This window comes from Bos indicus x Bos taurus, chromosome 13 (genome assembly GCF_003369695.1).
Source record: "Bos indicus x Bos taurus breed Angus x Brahman F1 hybrid chromosome 13, Bos_hybrid_MaternalHap_v2.0, whole genome shotgun sequence".
Lineage (NCBI taxonomy): Eukaryota > Metazoa > Chordata > Mammalia > Artiodactyla > Bovidae > Bos > Bos indicus x Bos taurus.
This window is the reverse complement of record NC_040088.1, coordinates 62,598,847-62,623,182: the sequence shown is the minus strand read 5'-3', so window position 1 is coordinate 62,623,182 and position 24,336 is coordinate 62,598,847. Positions and strand designations below refer to the sequence as shown.

Here is a 24,336-nt window from a genome sequence, read left to right as displayed (position 1 = left end):
CTTTCAAGTGCATTACTTTTTTTGTGCTGATTAATATTCCATTGTTCAATATTTCATATGAAGAAAGCAGCTATAAACATCTATGTGCAGGATTTTGTGTGGACATACATTTTTGGTTCCTTTTTGGGTAAATACCAAGGAACATGATCGCTGGATTATATGTAAGATTGTGTTTAATTTTCTAAGAAACTGACAAGCTGTCTTCCAAAGTGGCTGTACCATTTCACATACTCACCAGCAATGAATGTGAGTTCCTGTTGCTCCACAGTCTCACCAGCATTTATTGTCATCAGTGTTCCAGATTTTGACCATTTTAATAGGTGGGTGGTGGTATCTCAGTGTTGTTTTAATTTGCATTTCCTTGATGATGTACAAACATGGAGCATCTTTTCATATGCTTATTTGCCAGCTGTGTATCTTCTTTGGTGGGGTGTCTTCAAGTCTTTGGATTATTTTTTAATCAGGTAGTTTATTTTCTTATTGTTGAGTGTTAAGATTTTTAAAATTTTGGATGAGAGTCCTTTATCAGCTGTGTCTTTCATAAGTATTTTCTCCCAGTCTGTGGTTTGTCTTATCATTCTTTTCATGACATTGTCTTTTTAAATTTTAATTGAAGTATAGTTGACTTAACAGTATTATATTAGTTTCAGGTATACAACATATAATTCTATATTTTATAGATTATGCACCATACAAAGTTATAATATTACTGACTTTATATTCCCTGTGCTATATATTACCTACCTGTGACTTATAAGTCAAACACAGAAAGAGAAATACTATATGTTGACATTGTCTTTTGCAGAGCATAAAATTTTAATTTTAATGAAGTCTAGCTTATTAATTATTCCTTTCGTAGCTTATGCTTTGGTGTTGTACCTAAAAAGTCTTTGCCATACCCAAGGTCATCTAAATTTTCTTCTAAGTTATCTTCTAGGAGTTTTATAGTTTTACATTTTGCATTTAGGATTGTGATCCATTTGAAATTAATTTTTGTGAGGGGTATAAGGTCTGTGTCTAGTCTTCCCTGCATTGGAAGGTGAAGTCTTAAACCACTGGACGCCAGGGGCATCCGTGAATTTTGGTAGAATGGAAAATGGGTGTCTTATGTAATACTTATCAGTATTTCTATCTGGAATCACAGGATATAGAGTGAGTAAGACGGAGAAGTAAGATTGAAGGAGGAGATCATTATTGTCTGTAGTTTGGATAGTTCTGGCATTAACAAGAGGACAGTGAGTTGAAGAAATAATTATTGAATAATTTTATTGACATAATAAAGTAATTGAAACTTTGATATTGGATGGAATATACTGGGGAGAGAGTATAGGCTAAGAGCCAGTGTTTTTAACTGAAAATCTGACGTGGTGACACCACTTGAGGTTTTCCATTCCAGATGAAATATGATATTTAATTACATCTCCTTTGAGAGGCAATTAAATATAATTATAAGTAAGATGAAAAAAAGGGTCAAATAGAACCTAAAGAGAGACACACAATTAGGGAACTCTGGCAAAGGAGAAGCCTAGTTAAAAAAAAAAAAATAGGAGTGACTTTTTAGGAGTGGATGGACTGATAAGTGGGCTTGTATTAGGGAGTCCCAACTAAGTATGTCTAACTCAGTAATAGAATCAAGAATATGGGGGAAAATAAGAAATGAGAAAAAAATTATTTCTGGAAAAAGGAAGGTCATCACTGATGCTTTAACAAGTGCGTTTTGAGTGCCTGGTCTATGCCAAGCATATAGATCCCACAATAAGTAAAACAGACAGATATCCCTCTCTTCTTGGAACTTGTTCCAAGTAGGGGAGAGACTGAAACTATGATAAATGAGCAGAGTGCATACTATTTTAGAAGGGGTATATGTTATAAGAAATAGAGTGGTGTAAAGGCAATCAGGTAATGATGGAGGGGATGACTTTGCAATTTTAAATAGGATTGTCATAGTAGGTCTCAAGGACAAGGTGGTTTAATGCAGACTGAAGAAGGGAAGGGAAATAAACTGAGAATATCTCAGAGAAAAGATTTTCAGGCAGAAAGCAAAAACAAAGGGATGGAAACAGGAGGCTATCTGGTGAGTTTGATCAATAGCAAATGATTTGTTTGGCTGGAAGAGAGTGATTATAAGAAAAAAAGTAAGGGCTTCCCTGGGGGCTCAGGTAAAGAATCTGCCTGCCAATGCAGGAGACACAAGTTCCATCCCTGATCAGGAAAGATCCCACATTCCTTGAAGCAACTAAGGCTGTGCTCCAAAACTATTGAACTTGTACTCTAGAGCCTGGGAGCTGCAACTGCTGAACCCATGGGCCCCGACTACAGAAGCCTGGGCACCCTTGGGCCCATTCTCTGCAACAAGAGAAGCCACCTCAGTGAGAAGCCCTTGCGCCACAACTAGAGAGCAGAGTCCACGTGGCACAGCTAGAGAAAAGCCCACACAGAAACGGACACCCATCACAGCCAAAAATACATAAATAAAAACAATTCCCAAAAAAAAGAGAAAATAAAGGATTTCTTTAACAAAAGATAAAAATAAAAATAATAGGAAATGAGGCCAGAATAATAAACAAATGATCTAAAGCCGTGCTTCTCAACCTTGACTGCATTTGAGAAGTATCGAAAGTCACTCAGTCGTCCAACTCTGTGACCCTATGGACTGTAGCCCACCAGGCTCCTCTGTCCATAGGATTCTCTAAGCAAGAATATTAGAGCGACTTGCCATTTCCTCCTCCAGGGGATCTTCCCTGCCCAGGGAATGGTCTCACCAGTATTGTAAGCAGTTTCTTTACCGTCTGGGCCACCAAGGAAGGCCCTGTGAAGTATTGGGTTGGCCAAAAGTTCCTTGTAGTTTTTCCATGACATCTTATGGAAAAACCTGAATGAACTTTTTGACCATTCCAATATCTAGAGAGCTTCTAAAGCTCTAGCTGTCATGGCCAATTAACATTGCAGTCACTTGGAGGTGCAACCCAGGCTTAGCAATTTTAAAGCTCCCTATGTGATTTTTAATATGCAACCAAGTTTGAATGCCATTCAGTTAAGACCTTACAGGGTCATTGTAAGGTCACTGGCTTTAAATGAGTGAGATGGGGAACCATTGTGGCACTTAGCAGAGAGGGCTTCCAGGAACTGACTCAATAGAATCACTATGCGTACTATTTTGAGAACAGACAGGAGGGTTCTAATGCCCATCCATCGGAGAAGACCAGTTCAGTTCAGTTTAGTCGCTCAGTCGTTTCTGATTCTTGGCGACCTCATGGACTGCAGCATGCCAGGCTTCCCTGTCCATCACCAACTCCCTGAGTTTACTCAAGCTCATGTCCATTGAGTCGGTGATGCCATCCAACCATCTCATCCTCTGTCATCCCCTTCTCCTCCCACCTTCAGTCTTTCCCAGCATCAGGGTCTTTTCCAGTGAGTCAGTTTTTTGTATCAGGTGGCCAAAATACTGGAGTTTCAGCTTCAGCAGCAGTCCTTCCGATGAATATTCAGGACTGATTTCCTTTAGGATAGATTGGTTCGATCTTCTTGCAGTCCAAAGGACTCTTATGAGTCTCCTCCAACACCACAGTTAAGAAGCATCAATTCTTTGGTGCTCAGCTTTCTTTATAGTCCAACTCTCATATTCATACATGACTAAAGGAAAAACCATCAGAGAATACCATACAATCCCTGTAACAAAACTGTGTTGATTGATACTTGCAGAACAAGGAAAATGGTTTACCGTGGGGACCTGTGGGGCATTTTAGCAGGAGTGTTAGGAGGAACTTGCTAATGGATTTAGACTTGTGCTGTATAATTTGTGGGAGGGTTCAAGGAAGTAGGAATTCCCTCTGGAGAGATCAACAACCAAAAGTACAAATCTAGTAAAAGGCAAGGGTAAAATTCCACCCTGGCTTATCTTATAAAGCTTGTACTGTATCTGTGGCAGAACATGTATAGAGCAGATTTCTGAAACACCATTTTGGAAATCAAAACTGAACATTTTTGCTCAAAAGATAATGAGTTCCATTATAAAGAAAATATTCTGTGTTTAGTTTTCAGTTTAAAAGGAAAAGCACAGTTCAACTTTTCTCATCTTGTTTCTTCAGTTAATCATATACATACATGTAGTAAGATTCTATCCATACTTCTGTTTTCAGAACCATTGATATTCTTTAAGAGAACCATTTTAGTAAGAGAATAAAGCTTTGAGATGACACTTTTAAACAATTTAATTTTATTACCATCTTTAGACTGTTGTGTCTATGGGTGTTTTTAATGGATATGTTTCCTTTTTCATTTTAGTTTACTACTGAAATTTTTAGTCATTTGTGAATAACATTCTTATTCTTAACACTCTTTGAAACTTGAATAAGGTTAGCTGAATCTTAGGCTAACCATGTCTTAGACTAGCTCCATCTTAAGTAATAATTCAAGATCACAAGGCCTTACCAGATATATAAACAAAGAGAACTCCCTACCTTTTGTTGACTAAGAGTAAAGATTCTGCTTCATCACATTTCCATGGAAAAATGTCTAATAACCTCTCATTTTGTGCTGCTTCCATAGAGCAAGAATAAGCCATGCACAGACATGTAATAAACTCATTATGTTCATCTCCCTAACCTGAACTTAAGAGGAACAATTTTTGAGATGATAATCACATTAAATGAATACTCTAGTGATATAAAGACAGAAAATATGATTTGTAAAAAGGCTTACTATTTTTTACCCCAAGAGTAGGCAGAAATGAATGATGACTTTTTTTAAAAAGGGTTATCAGATGATACCACCCTTATGGCAGAAAATGAAGAGGAACTAAAAAGCCTCTTGATGAAAGTGAAAGTGGAGAGTGAAAAAGTTGGCTTAAAGCTCAACATTCAGAAAACGAAGATCATGGCATCCGGTCCCACCACTTCATGGGAAATAGATGGGGAAACAGTGGAAATAGTGTCAGACTTTATTTTTCTGGGCTCCAAAATCACTGCATGGTGACTGCAGCCATGAAATTAAAAGATGCTTACTCCTTGGAAGGAAAGTTATGACCAACCTAGATAGCATATTCAAAAGCAGAGACATTACTTTGCCAACAAAGGTCCATCTAGCCAAGGCTATGGTTTTTCCAGTGGTCATGTATGGATGTGAGAGTTGGACTGTGAAGAAGGCTGAGCGCTGAAGAATTGAAGCTTTTGAACTGTGGTGTTGGAGAAGACTCTTGAGAGTCCCTTGCACTGCAAGGAGATCCAACCAGTCCATTCTGAAGGAGATCAGCCCTGGGATTTCTTTGGAAGGATGGATGCTAAAGCTGAAACTCCAGTACTTTGGCCACCTCATGCAAAGAGTTGACTCACTGGAAAAGACTCTGATGCTGGGAGGGATTGGGGGCAGGAGGAGAAGGGGACGACAGAGGATGAGATGGCTGGATGGCATCACTGACTCGATGGACGTGGGTCTCAGTGAACTCTGGGAGTTGGCGATGGACAGGGAGGCCTGGCGTGCTGCGATTCATGGGGTTCCAAAGAGTCAGACATGACTGAGCATCTCATCTGATCTGAACTCTTTTTTTTCTATCCTGTTAGATTTTTATGTGTCTCTTCTTTGTATAGGTATTGTATTTCTTTCCTCAGACTAACCTAATGATTTCAGATATTTTGTATTTCTTGCTGCTGCTGCTGCTAAGTCGCTTCAGTCGTGCCCGACTCTGTGCGACCCCATGGACTGCAGCCTACCAGGCTTCTTCTTCCCTGGGATTCTCCAGGCAAGAACACTGGATTGGGTTGCCATTTCCTTCTCCAATGCGTGAAAGTGAAGTTGCTCAGTCGCGTCGGACTCTTAGTGACGTCATGGACTGCAGCCTACCAGGCTCCTACGTCCATGGGATTTTCCAGGCAAGAGTACTGGAGTAGAGCCCAATTATCTGTGGAGCTAATAAGCTCAGGTTATTTCGTTAACATTTATAGGGTTTTTTCATTTACCCAAGGTATCCTGTTCTTCTGTCACTTCTGAGTCACTTATATTATTATCTCATCCATTTTAAGATGCAAGGCACGTCCAGTTTTATTAATAGTCTCCTATCAGTATCACATCTTAATGATGTCTTTTTATTACATGATTTTCTAGGCTTACCTTGCAAGTTATTTTATTCCTACATTCTATTTCCTTGTTAAAATTATATTTTTGATTATTTGGTGGAATAGTCTTGACCTTTCAGAATTCCCTGTGGGACTTACAGAATTTCTAAGGATTTCTCATCCTTATGGATAAATGAATTAGTAACTCCAGAAGCTCAAGCTTTAGGACAAACCTCAAATCAAAAAACATATTAACAATAATTTATTGATTTTAAAAGAATACCAAAGGTTCAAATTTAGCATTTTCTGGTATTTCCATATTTCCTCATTCTTTTCCTTTCCCAAACAAAAATGAAAGACTATTTATAACTAAGTTTGACCATATTTCCATTTCTGACTTGGTATCCTATGAATGTATTTAATAGTAGTTCCTGTTTTAGATATATAGACGCCATTGCAACACCTGTTAATATTTTAGAAGCTATATAGATACAAAAATTTATTAAGTTTAAATATTGACATAAGATACACAAAGTAGACTGGAAAGTTTTTAAATGAATATTTTATGTTATTTATCACATCAATTTGTACCTTATATATACATCTAAGTATACACATAAATTTTCTTTGTTTTTTTCAAAAACAATTTGACATTAGGAAAAATAACTTTTCCCCATTCCACAAATAAAATTCTACTAGAGCATTATGTGCCCATAATTACTGTATAAATATTTTAATACAGTTGTCTCCCTTCATCAGTGGTTTCCCTTTCTGTGGTTTCAGTTACTTATGGTCAGCTATGATTTGCAGGTATTAAATGGATAATTCTAGAAATAAACAATTCATAGTTTTTGAATTGCATGCTGTTCTGAGCAGCATGATGAAATCTCCCACCATCTTGCTCTGTCCTGCCTTGGACGTGAACCATCCCTTTGTTCTCTGTATCCTGCCCTTAGTATCGTCTTGGTTATCAAGTTGAGGATCATGGTATTACAGTGCTTTTGTTCAACTAACTCTTAATTTCACTTAATAATGGCCCCAAAACACAAGAGTAGTAATTCTGTTCATTTGGATTATGCTGAATGGAAGCTGTAGAGTGTTTCCTTTAAGTGAAAAGTTGAAAATTCTTGACTTAATAAAGAAAAACACCTGAATATTGACATTGCTAAGAAGGAAATACATGAAATTGTGAAGTAGAAAAAAAGCTAGTTCTAGTTTACTGTTGCATCTCAGACTACAAAAGTTAATAGCCACAGTGCATGATAAATATGGCAAAGGAATTAAATTTGTACAGTAAGATATTTTGAGACAGAGGCCATATTCACATATTTTTATTACAGTATATTATTGTAATTTTTCTATATAGTTATTGCTCTTGCTATGCCTAATTGATAAATTAAACTTTATCATCAGTATGTGCAGGAAGAAAGCATACAATATATAGAGTTCAGTACTATCTTTCAGTTTCAGGTATGCTCCAAGGGTCTTGGAACATATCCCGCATGGCTAAGGGGGGACTACTGTATGTGCTATTATTACATACAATTTGTTCTAAAGTGGTGTTTTAAAAAGTGGAAATAAAAAATTCTAGAACTTCTATTTCTAGTTATGGTAGATTAATTTGGGACACCCTCTGAGAACAACTAGAAATCTAATCAAAAAGATGTTGATAAACCTACTTGAATGCATTGAAGATGTAAAAAGGAAGGGACAAATAAAGTGACCAGTGAGAAGAAAGACCTTGATAACTGAACCTGGTGTTTAGTACCACTTCATATGCCAACATGGAACCGGTAGTTGAAAATTAGAGTATAGAACTTTGGAAGTCTTGTTAGGCAAGGGAACAAGTTGGAGTCCAGGCTTAGTATACTAAATATGGGTTGGTAAACTCTGCAGTTTTGTTTGCAGTGCCTAAAATCTGTATCTAAGGGATCTGTGTGAACTGCAAGGTATGGTTCCTCAGACTCTCAAACCCCGTTCCAAATACCCTCAATCTCTGAAGTTAGTTTTGTGTAATCCTCAAATATTATTTACTCTTCATGCCCACAGAAACAAACATAAATCTCACTGAAGAAAGGTAATATCTTAGGTCCCAAATTATTTTACCTTTTATTATATACAGTGACAAGCACTTAGACTCCAATGAGATGAGGCCACAGGAAAGAAAAAGCTCAATTAAAACTGAAACCAAACAAAAATCCCTCCAGATAAAGCAGTTATCAGACATTGAATTGAAAAGAATTATCTTTTATATGCTCAAAGTTTAAAAAAATAAAACAAGCTGAGAATTTGAGCAGATAATTAGAAGATATAAAAAAGAACTAAATGGAATTTCTAAATTACAATAGAATAATCAAAATTCACAACTCATCAATGGTTTATCAGCATACTATACACAGCTAATGAGATAAGGGAATTAGACTTTAGATCAAGAGAAAAGTGAAGTAAAGTATAATAAAATGATTGAAACTACAGAAAAAGAAAAAAAAAAGAATAAGCATGGGAGAGCAGTGAGAATTTCTAGTGTTATATATTTGGAGTCCCAGAAAAAGAAAAAAAACAAGACTGACAGTGTTTATAGAGAGTTTAGCTAAGAGCTTTCAAGTTGAAAAGGATACAAAACCATATTTCAAGAAGCCCCGTGGGCGTGAAAACAACAAAAATGAAAACCCTGTGGGGACATCATAGTGAAACTGCTAAAAATCTATAACAAAGTGAAACATTTTTAAAACAGCTAGAAAAAGGTATAAATCACTGTCAAAGACTGACTATGAGACTTTTGTAATGGGAACAGTGGAAAGCAGAAGAAAATGGAAAGTTATCTCCAGAGTGTTGGGAGAAATCAGCCGTCAGTCTCTACTCAGTACATGAGTTTTCTATTGTTAGATAACTAACTACTGCAAACTTAGTTTCTTAAGGCAACTTTTATTTATTATCTCTTAGTTCTGTAGGTTGGAAGTCCATATCCATTGCCTCCCCCACATTGCCTCCCCCATTATCCACATCCCCCCTCCAGACTAGGACATTTGTTTACCATTGACAAGGTGTATATTTAGTTTGAGAAGGTTTCATCTGATTATTACGTCTCTGATCAGTCAAATTGAGTTTTTAAATGTGTGTAGAAATCTAAATATATAGAAACAAAGTATACTAACAAGGCATATTTGAATTTTAACAGCAAAATTGTCTCCTAAGGCTCTTCAAAGATAGTTATTTGAGAACTATAGAATTGCTGCAGTAGTTTCTTAAATTTTACTACTGTTTGAATATTCATTTATTTCCATGGCAATATATCCTATGATAGTAGATGACAAAGTTCCATTTTCAGGGATCTATGTGGAATAGATATTATACAGTAGCAACAACTTATTTTCTTTCTATATGTGCATAACAAAACTCTTGGATCCTATTTTTGGGATTGTCTGAACTAGGAATCAAAAGTATTTACTTTCTTTGGGATTGGAATACCATCTACATACTGGAATCTCTGCATATTTATGGGCTATTTGTATTGGTAGAGATGGCTTTTGAAAATACAAAGAGTTAAATATTCTTAGCATTTGTACCTAGTTTGTCATATTTATCACTATTGTTTGTCACTTTTGAATAGCACTTAATTTTGCTTTCTAAATTTATTTGAAAATCTTTATTCTAAGTGTAGCAATTGTGTCTCCATTTGGATGATTTCTATTTGTCTCTATTGAAATATAATTATTGCTTGTTTATTAAAGTTGATGCAACATTTTCAAAATATTTATTTTGAAATGTATTCATACCTTCTCATTGACTTTTGATAACATTTGAAAGTATTCTATTGGCCATATTTTGGGCCAGAAGACCTGATAGAAAACCTATTTTTTGAAATATAGAATCTTAAAAAAATAAAAAATGTTTATTATGTTACTAGTCACCTAACATCCCTTCCCATGTGGAAGGAGCATTTTCAAAATTAAACATAACTTATCATTAGATATAATTGCCTTTACCATGTAAAATTTTATAATTTCATTGAGTGATTTACTTTATACTTTTATCTCTTAAATACACTGCTTACTTTCTAAATTGTTTTTTTAAAGGAATATCTGTGCAGTTTATTACTGTGTCCTTGGATAAAAATATCCAGCAGCCAAGGATCCCAATGTAATAATCATCAATGGGGCAAACCTTATTTTTCACTGGAGTCTGTAGTAACACCTAAATATCCTCACTAAGAAAATTCAGATCGTGCCTTTTTGGTTTATCCCTTTTCCAATCTAATGACAATTAAAAGTTACTGTCAGCAGTTGCAAAAATAGTATTAGAGTAGAAGCCAGAATATTTGATTTCAATCAGTCTCTACGACTTTCTATCTATGTGACCTTGGTTAAGTTAAAAGCTGTCCTAAACCTTCCTTTCTTCCTCTGTAAAACAACAATAATAATACCTTCTCCACATAGCTATTGTGAAAGTTAGATTTATATAAAGCCTACTGTATAGGGTCTGTTCCACTACGTATTATTTTTAATTCCACAATACTATTATTAAAACTTCCCCTTCTTTCCCTTTTACTTTTTTCTTCTCTTCCTCCTCCAGAATGCCTTTATGGAAGTTAACTGTTTCTCTTCCTCTTTACTTGAAAAGTAGGTCATATTATTTTGCCTTGTGCCTATTAGGTGATACATTTGATGCTTTGGGAAATAGTAACTCTACAAATATCAGAAGTGAACATTAATGTTAAAAATCATGGATTTTTCAAATATTAAATTTTTTAGAAGTAGCTTTTCATGATTTGGTTTAAAATAGTCTGTAGGAACAATGAAACCTTCCAGATAATGTAATAGCAGAGAAACTAGCGTAAGTATCAGAATAAATTAGACCTCTGCAATTCTATAAGCAATGTGGCTGAATGATGCTGTTTCTTTCTTTTTTTTTTTTTAAGGTTTCTTTCTTCTTCTTTTTTTTTTTCTGAGGATAGTTTTTTAAAGTCTTTATTGAATTTGTTACAATATTTCTTCTATTTTATGTTTTGGTTTTTTTCACTGTGAGGCATGTGGAATCTTAACTCCCTGACCAGGGATCGAACCTGCACCCCCCTGCATTGTAAGGTGACATCTTAACCACTGGACTGCCAGGGAAGTCCCAATGCTGTTTCTTAGAAAAATATTTGGAAAATATTCTTAAATTGTTGATTCTACCTATCAATTTTCAGTTTTTTTGGAGGGGATTTTTTTTTTTTTGAGGGGATCAGATATCATCCTTTTCTTCCTCAAATAAAACTTTACTTAGGCAAATGTGGCAAGGTGATTCCCATTGAGCTCTGTCTACCCTTTTAAACACGTGATCACCTTCAAGAGTCTACCGAAAAGCTGCATTTTTCTTTTTCAGTTACCGAATGTGACTTTGAAACAGATAGCTGTGGTTGGTTTGAAGCAGCCCGTGGTGATGATTTTGAGTGGACCTGGAGCTCTAGAAGTAACCTCTCTGCTGAATTTGAGGATCAGGCTCCACCTTGGGATCACACTCACAACACATCTCAAGGTAAGATGCCTGTAGAGGTTCTTCGAACCTACCCACTTTCCCCAGCTAACAATGGTTTGACCTAATGATTTGTCAGTTTAATGATGGTGTGAAAGAGATCACATTCAATAGAAACTATACATCACATTTAGAATTTTGACCATTTCTGGGATAATGATACACCTGTAATGCTCTCTTCTGATGCTGGGAAGAGGCAGAGATGCGGCTCCCAGGCAGTCACATGATCACCATGATGCACAATCAATATAGTTACAGCTGTTCTGTTTTTTACTTCCAGTAGAGCATTCAATAAATTACATGAAATATTCAACACTGTAGTATGAAATAGGCTTTGTGTTAGATGATTTTGTGTAACTGTGGGCTAATGTAAGTGGTCTAAGCATGGTTAAGGGAGGCAAGGCCAACTGTGATGTTCAGTAGGTTAAATGCCTTTTGAACTTCAATATTTTCTTTTTTTATAAAAACTTTTTATTTACATAGGGTTGATTTACAATGTTGTGTTAGTTACAGGTGTACAGCAAAATGAATCAGTTATACATATATCTGATGTATGTATTTTAAAATACACATATTTAAAAAAAACTTCATTTTACATTGGAGTATGGCCAATTAATATTGCTGCAATAGTTTCAGGTGGACAGCAAAAGGACTCAGCCATACATCTACATGTATCCATTCTTCCCCCAAACACCCCTCCCATCCAGGCTGCCACGTGACACTGAGCAGAGTTCCCTGTGCTGTATACAGTAGGTCCCTGTTGGTTATCCACTTTAAACATAGCAGAGTGGATATGTCTATATCCACTCTTTTTTAGTTTCTTTCCCCATATAGGCCATTACAGCGTATTGAGTAGAGTTCCCTGTGCTATGACTTTGATATTTTTAACTTATGATGGGCTTATGAGACATAACTTCATCTTAAGTCAAGGGAGATCTGTACTTCAGTTTACCTTTGCTCAAGTCTGAGAAGAAAAAGAGAAGCAGTAAAATTCTATGATACTACATCATAGGACAATGTGGAGTAGGAAATGGCAACCCACTCCCATAGTCTTGTCTGGGAAATCCCATGGACAGAGGAGCCTGGTGGGCTACGGTCCAGGGGGTCACCAAAGAATTGGACACAACCAAGCAACTAAACAATAATAGAACAGTTGAATATTATCTATTGTACTTACGTTGTCAAAAAAGAAATGCTCCTTTACAGGTTTTGGGGATGGAGTATAGATATATTTTTGGCTGAATTAATGGAAACTTCCAGTTGTTTTTGGCATCATTTTGGCCCAGCTCTAGATAATAGTTGAGTGCTCATAAAAGAAAATTTGCTAACAATCACTTTTATTGCTTTTTAATTGTTGTATAGTCCTCAGTGTAAGGGTTACAGAAAGATGTCTCATTTTAGAATTTAGCAGGTTAAGTTATGATTTCTTCTTATTTTCCAATAGGGCACTTTATGTTCATTCTGAAGAAAAGCAACAGCTTATCACAAATTGCTAGACTCCAGAGCCCAACTTTCAGCCAGACAGGACCTGGATGCACTCTTTCCTTCTGGTAAATATTGAAAACAATGGTCAATTACTCTAGCAGCTTGGCAGTTGCAAGGATAGCCCTGCATGTACTCAATATTGTAATTTTTCCTATAATTTGGCTTTATTTTAAAAATAGCTATTGCATCAGATCCATACATTTAGCATTTTACTTAGGAGCACATTATCAGTATTTATAATGTTCTTTCTTAAAATAAAAAGGACTCTTCCTCCAACAGTGAATTATAATTAACACTGCTTCCTGAGTTCTGGAGTGAACTCCTTGAGAAAGGGTCCCAGGGTCCTGAGAGTCAGAGTATGCACCTAAGCAGATAAGCTCTTTCATATGGGTGGCCACAATATTAAATAAAGGCATCTATTGTGATAACTCATTTTTGATTGACTGTTGACTGAGTAAAAGTCACACAATTAGTCTTTTCCAGAAATCATTTCCATTTCTTGTGTTTGTTCTCTTTCAGGTTTTATAACTATGGCCTATCAGTGGGGGCAGCTGAGTTACAGCTACACATGGGAAATTCCAGCGAGTCCACGGTACTCTGGAGAGTATTGTATAACCAGGGTGACCAGTGGTCACGGGCAGTTGTTCAGCTTGGACGTCTTACTCAGCCTTTCCATTTGTTGCTACATAAAGTCAGTCTTGGCATTTATGTTGGTGTCTCAGCTATTGATGATATCAGATTTGAAAATTGTCTTCTTCCACCCCCCTCAAAGAGCTGCAAAGAGCCAGATCATTTCTGGTGTCTGCACACTAGGATTTGTGTTAAAAAACTTCAGTTATGCGATCTGGTGGATGATTGTGGTGATTATACTGATGAGGTCAATTGTGGTAAGTATCTTTCTTTCTGGTCCCTCTTACTAATTTTTAAAATATTCATTTACTTTATTGCTTTACAATATTGTGCTGCTGGTGGTGGTTTATTTGCTAAGTCTTGTCTGACTGTTTGTGGGCCTGTGGGTTGTAGCCAGCCAAGTTCCTCTGTCCATGGGATTTCCCAGACAAGAATACTGGAGTGGGTTGCCATTTCCTTCTCCAGGGGATCCTCCCAACCCAGGGATCGAACCTGTGTATCCTTCATTTCAAGCAGATTATTTACGGACTGAGCCACCAGGGGGGAAGCCCCATGATGTTGTGTTGGTTTCTGCCATACATTGACATGAATCAGCCACGGGTATACATTTTGATGGTATACATTGTTTTCCTAGTCCATCAAAACAAAGGCCCTAAGCATTGTTCCAAAGTTGAATGAATGTTTTGTATGATTAGTCAGCCATCAGTATTTATTATGTAGATTTATGAACTACATACTAGAGATACAGTGATGAGCACAATTATACAGAGTCGCTGACCCCATGGGGCTTACAGTCTCATTGAGGAGATAGATATTATTCACACATTTAAAAAATAAATGCAAAATGACAGGAGCTTAGACAGGACTTCACAAATGCTGTGGCTTTATATAATTATGGGTTTGGACTTTCTAGAGATGGTGACTTAACTGAGATCTGAAAAATAGTAAGTAAATGAAGATGTGCAAAACCCTGAGGCGTGACCGCACAGCAGCTGCAAGATACCCAGTATGGCTGGAGCAAGGCATTAAGGGAGAACTAGGATGCAACATAAAGATGGAGATGAAGGGGGAGGCCAGATTATCAGATCTTTGTAGACCATTTTAAGGAAGTTTTTCCCCATTTGAAGGTTTTTAAGAAGGAAGGTAATATAATACAATTGATTTAAAAATTTAAGATTTAAAAATGTCACTGTGGATACAGTGTAATGAGTGGATTAGAGGAAACTGGATCATATTTATTAGGAGCCTGTAGCAGGAGTTCCCAGGAGAGGGGTTGGCAGCCTCTCTCCAGTGTCAGTGGTGGAGATGCAGGGACTAAAGTTTGGGGGAGGGACGTTAGATGATGTCTTAGATATAGGGAGCAGAGAGTGAGATGTTAAAGTCCCGAATTTCTGATTTAAATTACCAAAAAGTTGATGGTATCTGATGATTGTGTACCTCTTGCAGTTTAATTAATAAACCTGGTTCCTGGTAGTGCTGGCTGCATTTGTTTCTGAAAATGAATCACAAGCTAAGAGAGGTTTTTCTTTTTTAATTACCAAAATCTATCAAGGAAAGTTTGCATTTTTCTTTGTCCAGAAATAGCAATGATCCTTAAAATTCAATCTGTGTGCCTGTTAAATTGGAAGTCTTATCATAAACCAAAGGAAAGCCATCAAATACTTGGAACATCATAGGAAACATTACACTGAGAAATTTCCATATAAATATTGTGGAGAATTTTGCACATATGTGGTGTTTAATACAGTCAGGCACATTAAAGTCAGAATTGTCATGCAGCTTGTTTACAACTAATAACTTTAGTGCATATAAATGAAATTGATGATTTTGACCAATGGCTGTTACAAGAAGCATTGCTTGTCCTAAAAGTAATTTATTTTTTGCAAATTTCGAAAGCCCTTTCATCTTTTTCACTCACTTCAAACCCCACTCCTTGAAAGATGTTGATCTATTACTAAAGATAAAGCAACTTATCCTTCAAACTTCACAGTATTAACTGATTAGAATAAAATTTTGGAAGTATGGCTATAATATCAAAATATTTCTTCTGACTAAATATTAATGAGAGGAAACCATAGTGACTGTCACTTTCTCTTTCTCTCATAGCCTTCTATTTAGACGTAGTAATTTTTAAAACTATTTTTAATTGGATGATAATTTCTTGACAATGTTGTGCTGGTTTCTGCTGTACAACACTGTGAATCAGCCATAAGAACATAAATAGACATAGTAACTTTTTTACATGGAGACTTTATTTTTATTTTTTTATTATTTAGCTTTTTTATTTTTTGGCTGTGCGATGTGGCATGCAGGATCTTAGTTCCCTGATCAGGGATCAAACCCGTGCCCCCTACAGTGGAAGTGTGGAGTTTTAATCACTGGATCACTAGGGAAGTCCCTAGATTTAGTACTTTATTAACATAGAATGCCTTAGTCATCCAGAAATCAATGCTATATTTCCTGAAGTATGCGTGGAACGTGGTCTTTCATTGAAGGGTGGGGCTATATGTCTTCCTTTTTGAAATAAAGATTGAGCATGCAGTCAATCTGAAGACAGGCAATGTGAAAAAATCTGTTGGCTTTAGTGCCAGTTTTATGTCAAAAACACAGTTGCTTGACATCCCCCTTCTGCTGCACAGCCCCAAACTGACACTTGCGGGGGACCTGCGGGCCCAGTTCACGTCACAGCTGCGCTTGATTAGTCACCAGTGAGGAAATATCAAAGGAAAGCTCATCTCCCATTTGACATTTACTCTCTTGGTTCCCTTCATTAGGTCTAAGCTCCTGTTCTCTGGGTTTCGAGACAGATGATTTGTTCTTGCCTGGCTGCGTTTACTCACATATGCTTTTATTTATTGTTTCAGAATATTTGTTCACCTTTGGCTCCAAGTGCCGTTAGTAAGATGAATAGAGGACAGCTGACATTTGTCTTTCAAAAACATTAACTTATGTAAATGAAGTTAAAGTGTGGAATCTTCATTGATTCTAAATCCTGTCCCTTCTACCCAAATAATGTTAAACGTATAGTCTATCCCATTTATTCTAAAAAAGTACTTGATGTCAACAGAATTGTCACATCTTGAAAAATGAATACATTCCAATGTTATCCTACAAATGTAGGTAGAGTGTTGAGTGGATAAGAGACGGACCGATTCTTTAAAAGTGCTTTGAGTTCTTCTATTGACTGAAGGGAGTTAAAAGTTTAAAAGCACCAGGGATTTCCCTGGTGGTCCAGTGGCTAAGACTCCATGCTCCCAGTGCGGGGGGCTCGGGTTCCATCCCAGGAACTAGGTCCTGCATGCTGCAGCTAAGCATTTGCATGCCACAACTAAGACCTGGTGAAGCCAAACAAATAGAGAAAGAAAACATGTTAAAGCATCAGCTCAAAGGAGCTACAACCCAGTGAGTAGAAAAGATTACCACTGAGGAGACAGAGCTAAGAACTGATGGGGCACACCACATAAGAGGCATCGAGAGAGGGAGGGGGAGAGGTGAGATGTTTAGGGCGTGCTGACAAATTAGTGCATGCCAAGGGGAAAGACAGTTGTGGATGAACAGGAAGTTATTTTAATTTGGGAATGGTAAAACTTGAAAGATAGAGTTTAGATTTAAGTTGAGATTAAATAAGTAAATATGAAAGGATTTTGAATAGAGAAGAAAAATGATAAGCTACCATTGAAATACGGTCATTGTGGTACAAAGGAGGGATATTTGGTACAAAGGAGGGGTGGGATGGATCCAGAGAGAAGAATTCGATTTCAGAGTGAAGTCTGGAAAACACCTGCCTCGGAATCATCTTGGGTGCTTATTAAAAATTGGGCTTCCTTCCATACCTTACATAGTGTTTGTACAGGACTTTACCAAGGAGTAAACAACTTTACCATTTACCCCAGGGCATTCCAAAAGATTGAGATCTAGTATGATTCTTGTCAGCAGTGCGTGTTAGAACCACCAAGGGAGCTAGTAAAATATCCTCTCAGTTGATGGGTACACAATTTGGACCAATTAAATCAATATATCTGGAGCTGAACTTGAACTTTAATTTTTCTAATGTTCACTGGTGATTGGAACATTCAGCTGAAGTTGAAATCCGTGGAGACAGAAGTTTGTTGTGGTGAGCCAGCTGTGGGGTAGTGATCATTTCCCTAAGGTTGGGATGGTGCTACAGGGCAGGGGATGGGTATAAAAGGCATTTGGAAAATAATGGCCAAAGTGATTCCACCTCCATCTATAAAATATTATTGCTTGATGTATTAGCTAAGATTTACTTTTCTTAAAAGTTTGCTCTAATGTTGCATTAAAAAAGATTAGAATGGTTTACCTTGGCAGAAGCAAAGTAGCAACTAGTATTCCCATTCGTAGTTATTTTGGTCCTTAATGATCTTTTGATTTTATTTAATGCCCGTTTCAGTACCTGAACTTCAGTGTAACTTTGAAAATGGAATTTGTAACTGGGAACAAGATACAGAAGATGATTTCGACTGGACCCGGTACCAGGGCCCAACATCAACGCTTAATACAGGGCCGATGAAGGATAACACTTTGGGCACAGCTCAGGGACACTATCTGTACATCGAATCTTCCGAACCACAGGTTTTCCAGCACCGAGCTGCTCTGCTCAGCCCGATCCTTAACGCCACTGATGCGGAGGGCTGCACCTTCCGCTTGTACTACCACATGTTCGGAAAGCACATTTATAGGCTGGCCGTCTACCAGCGAGTCTGGAACAACACAAGAGGACAGCTGCTGTGGCATATATTTGGGAATCAAGGCCCCATTTGGATACGGAAATCTCTCAACCTTTTCAGCAGGAAGCCTTTTCAGGTATGGACAATGGCTTTCACAAGGTATATTCAAAATGGCATCAGAACATTTAAGGAATATGAAAGATCTCTGTGTTCTTAAATTAAAATTGAAGTTTGGTCAGTTAGCTTGACACACATTTATCATTTAATTAAGGGTGTACCCAAACTCGTTAGGTTTCCTTCCTCCTCGACTACCTCCAGTAACGTGTGATTGAAATTTCTACAGGTGGACGCATGGCATTGGACACAGCTGTAGGTTCTTCCAATCTAAGTCATTGTTGTGCTGAAATGAAAAACCTGGAGGGGGAAAAAAAAGAGTTTGGCTTAATCTCTAGTCTTCTGCCAAAAGTTCAGACTCTTAAACTTGTTCTTTTCAATCTCCCATTTCCTCAGATTTTGTTAAGTAAGGAGCGAAAATCCAGGAAGACAGCACACATTGTTGGAGGAGCTCTTCTGGGGCAGAACCAGACTTTGAATCTAGGTTTCCTTCCTCTTGGTGGAATATTCTTTAAATCTTTCCTGCTGCTACTGCTGCTAAGACTTACACTTCAGTCGTGTCCGACTCTGTGTGACCCCATAGACAGCAGCCCACCAGGCTCCCCCATCCCTGGGATTCTCCAGGCAAGAACACTGGAGTGGATTGCCATTTCCTTCTCCAATGCATGAAAGTGAAAAGTGAAAGTGAAGTCGTTCAGTCATGTCTGACTCTTCGCGACCCCATGGACTGCAGCCTACCAGGCTCCTCCATCCATGGGATTTTCCAGGCAAGAGTACTGGAGTGGGGTGCCATTGCCTTCTCCGAAATCTTTCCTACCTTCTCCTAAAAGTCAAAGTTTCAATAGCAAGTTCAAATGCTTATGTGTTTTTACAGTTTTGTAAAGGCCTTTGGCATACTTTGTTTGATTCAACAATTCCCTGAAGTGGGTAAGTCAAAGATCCTTTTTGCCAGTTTTATAAATATGAAGGAAAAAACTCAAGTTGTTTTTTGTGCCATGCTTAGTCACTCAGTCGTGTCTGACTCTTTGCGATCCCATGGACTGTAGCCCGCCAGGCTCCTCTGTCCCTGGGGATTCTCCAGGCAGGAATACTAGAGTGGGTTGCCATGCCCTCCTCCGGGAGATCTTCCTAATCCAGGGATCAAACCCAGGTCTCCCGCATTGCAGGTGGATTCCTTACCATCCATGCCACCAGGGGAGCCCAAGAACAGTGGAGTAGGTAGCCTATCCCTTCTCCAGGTGATCTTCCCAACCCAGGTGATCAAGCTGGGGTCTCCTGTGTTGCAGGTGGATTCTTTACCAGCTGAGCTCCTGGCCAGATGGAATGTGAGCAGAAAAACAGGGACTTGTTCTAGAATCCACAATGTCTATTAATTCATGCTCATTCTGTTTCTTTTTTTGTTTCATAAGGCATTTTTTTTACTCTGCTTAAAAAAAGAATTTTATTTATTTTTGGCTCTGCTGGGTCTTCATTGCTGCACAGGCTTTTTTTTTTTATAATTGCAGTGAGTGGGAGTTACTCTCTAGTTAAGGTCTGCAGGCTTCTCATTGCACTGGCTTCTCATTGCAGGGCATGGGCTCCAGAGTGTGTGGGCTTCAGTAGCTGTAGCACATGGGCTCGGTAGTTGTGGCTCCCAGGCTATAGAGCACAGGCTCAATTGTTGTGGTGCACAGGCTTAGTTGCTTCATGGCATGTGGGATCTTCCCTGATTAGGGATTGAACCTGTGTCTCCTGCATTGGCAGGCAAATTTATTGCCACTGAGCCACCAGGGAAACCCTCATTCTCTTTCTGATGCATCATATAGCCTGTTGTATGTAGGAGTGTTAAATATTTGTTTTTTCCCCTCTGGTCAAATAGACATGCATATAATATATTGGAAGAAACTTCTTATACTGGCTAAACATTTTTTTTTTTTTGGCATATTCTAAACTTCTCAGTTACCCCAATTGAAAGCACTCTTTATCTACGTCTCTAGTAAAGAGTTTTACAGCCAAGAACTTAGCTCCAGGCCACCTGAGCTTCTAACCATCATAGATATACATTGTATGTGGCTCTGTAGAGAACACATCGGGGTTGGTGTTTTGTCCTGACAGACATAAGCTGACATCATGAAACCTAATCTGCAAGGTGCAGAGTGATATTTTGCTGTCCAGCCCAGTGGTAAGATCCATATAATCATGTGAAATGAAACTGAAGAGGGTTTTTTGACTTTTATTTAATAATGGCTCACCCACTTCAAGTTAATTCTTAATGTCTAATCAGGTCAGTTGTAATTTGGGCTTAACTAGTATTTAAATTGGAGAAGGCAATGGCACCCCACTCCGGTACTCTTGCCTGGAAAATCCCATGGACGGAGGAGCCTGGTAGGCTGCAGTCCATGGGGTTGCTGGGAGTCGGACATGACTGAGCGACTTCACTTTCACTTTTCACTTTCATGCATTGGAGAAGGAAATGGCAACCCATTCCAGTGTCTTGCCTGGAGAATCCCAGGGATGGCGGAGCCTGGTGGGCTGCAGTCTATGGGGTCGCACAGAGTCAGACACGACTGAAGCGACTTAGCAGCAGCAGCAGCAGTATTTAAATGGATTAACTTTCCTTGTGATGTTTACTGAAGAATTGCTTTTCACTTAGAGAATTGAGCTTGTGGTTTCTGGAAGGGGATGGATGGGGAGACGGGATTGTTAGGGAGTTTGGGATATACACTCTGCTATATTTTAAGTGGATAACCAACAAGGACCTACTGTATAGCACATGGAACTCTGCTTAGTGTTACATGACAGCCTGGATGGGAGGGGGGTTTGGGGGAGAGTGGATACATGTAGATGTATGGCTGAGTCCCTTTACTGTCCACCTGAAACCATCCCAACAGTGTTAATCGGTTATACACCAATACAAAAAAAAAAAAAAAAAAAAGAATTGGTTTTCAGGAGAAAATCAGCCTTGTAAGGGAGCGGCTTCAGAGTCCGATGACCATGGAACTAACCAAAGATTCCTTTGGTTGTGAATCTAAAGCATCAATATTGAGGTTTGAAACCCAACCTGGATTACACGGAGTACTCTATTTGATTTTATCTAAGGGTTCTTTTTTGTTGTTTTTTAATGAATTTTAGGCATGAAAAGATAAAATCAGAGATTCTGCATGCTATGTAGATTAATGGTTTAAGATAATAAGGATTGAGACCATTTTAAGCAATTGGATGTTTGTTCATTGAATGATGGATATGCATAGTTTCTGTTCTACTGAGCAAAGGTGGCAACAACCAACGTTTTCATTAACTGTGATATTGTAGTGAAATTACCTACATGCCCAGGAATTAATAGGTACTCACTAAATATTTGGTTAATAGAAAAATTTAAAGGTTTTTCAGGATCATTCATTTAAAATGAAATACGTAGGGTAGAACCAGATTGCTCATGCAGATATAGGAACAATTTGTCTTATTAATGTCAGTTTAAATTATCATCCACTGCCTTTATGTGTGATATGGTCAGTAAAAGCTCAGCACTGCATATAAAGCTTCAGGTCAACCTTCTACCTAATTTTTATTATGAGATTTCTGAGATTTGATTGGTAACTATACATAGTGAATGTGTGGTCAAGCTAATTCAAATATCAATGTGCTTCATTCCTGAAAGTTTCCTAATACCCCTTTTTTTAACTAATTGATTTTTTACTGCACTGGGTCTTCATTGCTTTACCCAGGCTTTCTCTAGTTGTGGTGAGCTGGGGCTACTCTTGGTGGCAGTGCATGGGCTTTTCATTATAGTCGCTTCTCTTGCTGCAGACCACGTGCTCTAGAGCACATGGCCCCCAGTAGTCGCAGCATGTGGGCTCTCGGGCATAAGGGCTTCAGTAGTTGCAGCACACAGGCTTGGCTGCTTCGCAGCATGTGCAGCCTTCCCGGACCAGGGATTGAACCAATGTCTCCTGCATTGGCAGGTGGATTCTTATCCACTATGCCACCAGGGAAGTCCCTGATATCCCTTTGTAATATCTCCTTCTGACCCTCACTTCCATCCCTGGACAACCACTGAACTTTCCGTATATATTAACTTACACCACTCAAAATGTTATATAAGTCAAATTGTATGACATGTACTTTTTTCTGACATATTTCATTCTGTATAATTATTTTGAGATTCATTTTATTACCAAATATATCAGCACTTCCTCCTATTGTTAAATAGTATTCCATGATATGGATAGAGAAGTTTTTTTCCATTCTTCTTGGCAGGGATTCAATATCAGCAGTGTTCACTGGTAAGTATTGCAAAAACCTAGTTTAAAGAAACTTATTAATTCTTTGGCACCACAGGAACCAGGACTTACAAGCTTCTGCTCACTTATTCCTAACATGGCCTTGTTTACTGAAGTATATATTTATATATGAAGTTGGCCCAAGGAGAGGACAAGGATTGAAAAAGAAAAAAAATTCTCCAGGTGGTATCACATCATTAAACTATTAAGAAATTGTAAAATATATATATATATATATATAACACCACAGAACTGTCTAAATCTGAAATAATTCTATAGTGTTCTGGTAACATCCCTCAGTAATAAAGAGAATTTTCCACTAGTGGATTTTGTGAAAAGATTGAAAAATCTTATTCATAATCGTGATTTATTTTTTTCATTTGTGGGATATAGCTTTAAATCCTAAATGGTGCATCATTTTTCAGTATTTCTAGGAAAAATATTGTTTCATAAGTTATATTGTAAATAAAAGAGGACCATATTTAATAATGTTAAGTTGATTCTACTTTTCATGAAATTGTAAACAGAAGTGCTACAAGTATAAATTATTTATGCAGTCTCATGTAACATTTTTCTTCCAAGCTTCTAGTGGAGTTGTTAGAATTTACATTGAAAGGTTTGGGATGGAATCTGCTGGCTTGAAGCCTGTGGAAGTAGCGCTCATAGATTTGTTGCTTACTGAACAGCATACTGAATCTTATTTTACAATCTTAAGTTTCTCATAGGCTATCTTCTTCTGCTGAACTCAAATATAACCATAGCTTAGTGTGTCAACTCTTGCTCACAACCTGATCCAAAGTGATGAGCTTGGTTTCCAGTGGGAAGAATGTGTGAGTAAAAAAGGGAGAAGAAAAGGTTAGGTAGAGAATATTACAAGAATGCAAGGGCCAGAAAGGAAGTCTCATTCCTTAATAAATCCATTATTTATTTTTTAAATAAATCCATTATTTAAATTCTGCTCTATTTGTTATGAGAGAGCTTCCCGGTAGTTCAGTTGGTAGAGAATCTGCCTGCAATGTGGGAGACATAGGTTCGATCCCTGGCTTGGGAAGATCTCCTGGAGAAGGGAATGGCAACCCACTCCAGTATTCTTGCCTGGAGAATCCCATGGACAGAGGAGCCTGGCAGCTACCGTCCACAGAGTCTCAAAGAGTCGGACATGACTGAGTGACTAACACACTACTTATGACTTCTATAATACTAAATGACATCTGATATTTTTGATTCTCTAAAATTACAGTAGAATATTAATATGAGTCATTAAACTTTGGAAATATACTTTATATATTTGTAATATATGTGATATATTATGGATCATTAAGTATTGACAAATCATAGAGTGTTCTTGCCTGGAGAATCCCAGGGATGGGGAAGCCTGGTGGGCTGCCGTCTGTGGGGTCACACAGAGTCGGACACGACTGAAGTGACTTAGTAGCAGCAGCAGCAGCATATAAAGTGAAAGTGTTAGTCACTCAGTCACGTGTGACTCTTTGCAACCCCATGGACTGTAGCAATAAGAAAAATAGCAAGCTCGAATGTTTTACTGGGTTGGCCAAAAAGTTTGTTCAGCTTTTTCTCTGTGATCTTTTCTGTAAC

The 24,336-nt window shown here is 37.9% G+C and overlaps 1 protein-coding gene across 1 annotated transcript in view; it reads left to right on the top strand.

Annotated features, from left to right (window-relative positions):
- The window catches only part of MALRD1 (MAM and LDL receptor class A domain containing 1), a 570,138-nt gene that overhangs the window by 105,838 nt on the left and 439,964 nt on the right, over window positions 1-24,336 (top strand). Inside the window, exons 15-18 of the mRNA XM_027560003.1 lie at window positions 11,415-11,567; window positions 13,009-13,114; window positions 13,569-13,936; window positions 18,091-18,503. Of these exons, the coding sequence (XP_027415804.1) occupies window positions 11,415-11,567; window positions 13,009-13,114; window positions 13,569-13,936; window positions 18,091-18,503 (1,040 nt within the window). The remainder of the gene's footprint in view (window positions 1-11,414; window positions 11,568-13,008; window positions 13,115-13,568; window positions 13,937-18,090; window positions 18,504-24,336) is intronic.